The 4,713-nt window shown below is 37.1% G+C and overlaps 1 protein-coding gene across 3 annotated transcripts; it reads left to right on the forward strand.

Moving 5' to 3' along the window:
• Window positions 1-1,974: 1,974 nt before the first annotated feature.
• LOC105268804 (UPF0568 protein C14orf166 homolog) lies at window positions 1,975-4,049 on the forward strand. 3 transcript variants are annotated; one of them, XM_011308647.1, is made up of 5 exons: window positions 1,978-2,209; window positions 2,296-2,428; window positions 2,533-2,754; window positions 2,979-3,065; window positions 3,269-4,048. In XM_011308647.1, the coding sequence occupies exons 2-5, from the start codon at window positions 2,368-2,370 to the stop codon at window positions 3,631-3,633; spliced, it is 735 nt and encodes a 244-aa protein (XP_011306949.1). In that variant the 5' UTR covers window positions 1,978-2,209; window positions 2,296-2,367; the 3' UTR covers window positions 3,634-4,048. The 3 variants fall into 3 exon arrangements, with proteins under 3 accessions (XP_011306957.1, XP_011306949.1, XP_011306941.1); XM_011308639.1 differs by having other exon boundaries at window positions 1,978-2,428; XM_011308655.1 differs by lacking the exon at window positions 2,979-3,065 and having other exon boundaries at window positions 1,975-2,428; window positions 3,269-4,049.
• Window positions 4,050-4,713: the final 664 nt, after the last annotated feature.

Here is a 4,713-nt window from a genome sequence, read left to right on the forward strand (position 1 = left end):
GTTTCTGAGTACATTTTGAACGATGATATAGATGGAATAGTATCTCAAATATTATTGAATATTATGAATCAATAGGTAAATGAAACAAATTGTAATCAATTAGAAATTTTGAAAAATACATTGATATTTGGGGACTGAATTTTTAACATGATTTGGCGAAGTGGTCTATTTTTCCTACTTTTTACAGAATATGAGATCTTGATTATTTTTCAGATTTGAAGAATATACGAGGGACAGGACCAACTTTTTTTCATTATTTTTTTATACTATGCAACAATTCTTATAATGAGATTTAGGTGAGTAAAATATTGTTTCGGCTTACCTGTCCTTTATTTTTTGGCAGATTGCTGATTATCTTCCGAAAGATGACATCAAAGAGGATTGACTGAAGTAGAGGCTCAGTTCTGGGCGTTTGAGTGACCCCACCGGTATCGTAGTACGGCACCCCAAGAGAGCGAGGGCGCCACACGCAATGGGGGTGTCGTCCCGTCAGCCGACTCGATAACTGCCTCAGTAGTCAACTGGGTGAATTTTATTTCATGTGTTATGAAATTGGTATTCACTGAAACTGAAAACTGAAAAATTTTCAAAAAAGTATCAGAGGAGCATAAAAATGGAGGAGGTATTCGCTGAAATTGGAAATTTCGAAATTTTTCGAAAAGTATCAGGAGAGCATGAAAATCGAGGAGGTATTCCCTGAAATTGAAAAATTAAAAATTAAAAATTTTAAAAAAGTATCAGGGGAGCATGAAAATGGAGGCGGTATTCACTGAAAATTAAAAATTCGAAATTTTTCAAAAAGTATCAGAGGAGCATGAAAATCGAGGAGGTATTCGCTGAAATTGGAAATTTCGAAATTTTTCGAAAAGTATCAGGAGAGCATGAAAATCGAGGAGGTATTCCCTGAAATTGAAAAATTAAAAATTAAAAATTTTAAAAAAGTATCAGGGGAGCATGAAAATGGAGGCGGTATTCACTGAAAATTAAAAATTCGAAATTTTTCAAAAAGTATCAGAGGAGCATGCAAATCGAGGAGATATTCACTGAAATTGAAAAATTAAAAATTTTCAAAAAAAGTATCAGAGGAGCATGAAAATGGAGGCGGTATTCACTGAAAATTGAAAATTCGAAATTTTTCAAAAAGTATCAGAGGAGCATGAAAATCGAGGAGGTATTCACTGAAATTGAAAAATTTTCAAAAAAGTAACAGGGGAGCATGAAAAACAAGGAGGTATTTACTGAAATCGAAAAATTTTAAATTTTCAAAAAATAAAATTCATCCAGCGACTTGATCCCTCTGACAGCGGGACTGCTACTGAGGCAATTACCGAATCGGCTGACGGGCAGACACCCCACCATTGGGTGCGGCCCCCTCTTTCTCTTGGGGTGAGCTCAGTGGGGGTTTGAGTGACTTCAGCGGCGGCGCAGTACTGCGCCCCAAGAGCGGGAGGGGGCCACACGCAGTGGTGGGGTGTCTGCCCGTCAGCCGACTCAGTAACTCCCTCAGCAGTCCCGCTGTCTGGGTGAATTTTATTTTCTGAAAATTTAAAATTTTTAAATTTCAGTAAATACGTCCTCGTTTTTCATGCTCCCCTGTTACTTTTTTGAAAATTTTCCAATTTCAGTGAATACCTCCTCGATTATCATGCTCCTCTGATACTTTTTGAAAAATTTTGAATTTTGAATTTTCAGTAAATACCGCCTCCATTTTCATGCTCCCCTGGTACTTTTTTGAAAATTTTGAATTTTTCAATTTCAGTGAATACCAATTTCGTAACACATAAAATAAAATTCACCCCATTGACTGGTCCCTCTGATAGCGGAACTGCTACTGAGGCAGTTACCGAGTCGGCTGACGGGACGACACCCCCATTGCGTGTGGCGTCCTCGCTCTCTTGGGGTGCCGTACTACGATACCACTGGGGTCACTCAACCCCCCAGAACTGAGCCTTTACTTCAGTCAATCCTCTTTGGATGACATCTTCCATGAAAAGACAACCTCCTACATATCTAGAAGATAGTTCTTGATGTCCCTGAAAGACCGGGCAGAAATCACATTATCTTCTACGTATATTCGTTACATTAAATACATCATTAAATACATCACACCATAGCTTCAGAATCTGCTAAAAGAACTCATCCGGTCTGAATTATTGACCAGCAAATAATTGGATATTCTTACTATAAATATCAGATCATCTCCGGTGCAGTTCGTGTTTTTCATTGAGTATTTATTGGCGAGTCACATGACGTCTGCCACATTTTGTTAATAATAATCTCTAATTACGCGTGCAGAATTATTGAAATCATCTGATGTGAATCCCAAATACCATCGCAAGAGGAGATTAACTCGTGTGCAGATTAAATATGTTTAAGAATCGATTAAAGGCTTTAGATTATGCGTCCTGGGGGCAGGTGAATGGTAACGGTAAGATTCAAGATACGTCTAAAGAAAATATTCGGTGACATAGGGGTTTTTACATCTCGATTTTTTTATGAAACGTTTCTCAAAGTTTTTGTGAATTCAAATAGATCCCGAGCACTTCAAGAATTTAGTGGTGTGGTTGGAAGACCAGAAAATCCGTCATTACGCCATTCAGGACAGGTCTGATTTGAGAGATATTCATAATACAGAATGGAACAAGACTTTCGAGAAGTATATCCTGGACGTCGGTTGTCCAGTGACAACGACGAATTTAGACAAACTTGAATGGTTAGTGGGTTTGGCTGTGAGACTCGATTTTGAAGACAACCGTAAGTATTTTCTGTATAAATATTTAATGCACAGGTGAGCAAGTGGATTTAAATGATTGATGAATTTTCGAGGAATATCTCTGAATCGAAAAGACAGAATTTATCAAAAATGGTTCTGACGGTAATTTCGATGTCTGTTGGACTCAAAGATATTCCTAAAATTTACGCACGTTACTCAAGTAATTACCCTGCATTTATCACGTTTTGCCTCGTCGACTTTACAGTTGAGAAATATCAGGCAAAGAAGGATGCAGCGAAGATTGCTGAAGTCCCTAGCGTAAAATCGACGAATCCCTTAGACAATCTTGACTGTAAGTTTTTTGTTGAAGAACACGTCATTTATTTTCACAAAAACGGTCCTAGATAAATTAAGGGTATTAATTCAGGATGTACCTTAGTTTCCTGCAATTCCATTCGCAAGGAATTCATAAGTAGAGATATATCGTTTCAGAGATAAATAGATATTTAATAAGAATTAACACTCGACTCATGTTTCTTACCACTTTTTTTCCAGTTACCAGCGATGAATTCAGAGAAGGTGTGCAATCAATAGCGAAACAATTGAATATCCCTCAACATCCGAATCACCTAATAACTCTGGAGGCCTGCAGCAAATACGTGACAGCAAGACTGGATACAGCTGTTATCAAGGCGCCTCATTCCGTCGTCATCAAGGGCACCCCATTTCCAATTATGGAAACAGAGATGGGCTTCGACATGGGAGACAAAGTCCTGAACAACACAGCTAAAGCCTTGAATTTACTGTACATTCAAGACCTCAGGAATCTCCAGACGAACATCAATGAGGCGATTGTAGCTGTTCAGAACATCACAGCTAATCCTAAGACCGACACGAAGGCTGGGAAGGTTGGAATTTAATTCGTAGAACAAGTAGATCACTCCAAGCTCTTCATTCTTCGTCGAGCATTCATCGGACTGAGAGACAGAAATACTTTTGAACTGTATAAAATATACAGTTGTTAATTTAAAAAATAGTGGAAAGTCCTGATCAATTTTTTTGTTTTTACATGGGGAGGAAAAATTCCGTCAACTGAATAAGATTCTCTTCTCTTAAAAATTAATCTGTTCCCATAAATTCATCAGGCAAGTCGTCTTTGTCAAAAGTGATTTCATATCTCAGTCCACCTATTTCTCGACTCTCAATACACTGTTCATGTTTATTTACATGAGTGCAGATAAAATACTCATTTACCCACATCGATCTGAATTCAAATATTAAAAGATGAGAATTGAACATATTGTCTGGAATTTTGAGATAATAAATATTTATTAAATTTACAATAAATTTTAAAAATTTCATTGAAACTCTTAGAATAAATTTGTGAGGAATGTAATGGCAGGCAATTCGCTATCTTATTATGCATGGTTAGGAGGTCGGGTAATTCAGTTACAAAGAGGTGAAGAGTAACAAATTGGATACCAAGCAAAAAATCTCACATCAAGATTCCGAATATTTATGAATCTAAGAGAGATAACAAAAATTTCCAAAGAACTTGTTGTACAGAATCGAATGATGACTACAAAAAAATTCTTTATCAAAATTTTGCTATCTGTCTTAAATTCAGAGATATGCCCCGAAAGCCCGTCTACTAGTTAAATCTACTTGTCACCTTTTGACTCTTTACTGCTGAATTCCCTCTGCCCTATGCCTATGATAAGAAAAATCGAAGGTTTAATCGTTAAATTGCGGGAGGCACTGCTTCAAGTATCTCTACGTATTTCGAATCGAATTGCGCGATTTATTTTTAATGTGGATGGAATATACAGAGATAACTGCAAACTTCTCTGGATCTCGGCCAATTTGTTCTGAGTATTGAACTGTTTGCGATGACTGCCATTTACTAAACTAGTGGAATATTTAAAATTAAGCGTAGATATGTAGAAACAGCACAATAGTGCCAGTGACGGGGGGTAACAATGGAAAATCTTGGAAACCGA

This window comes from Fopius arisanus, unplaced genomic scaffold (genome assembly GCF_000806365.1).
Source record: "Fopius arisanus strain USDA-PBARC FA_bdor unplaced genomic scaffold, ASM80636v1 scaffold00003, whole genome shotgun sequence".
Taxonomy (NCBI): Eukaryota; Metazoa; Arthropoda; class Insecta; order Hymenoptera; family Braconidae; genus Fopius; species Fopius arisanus.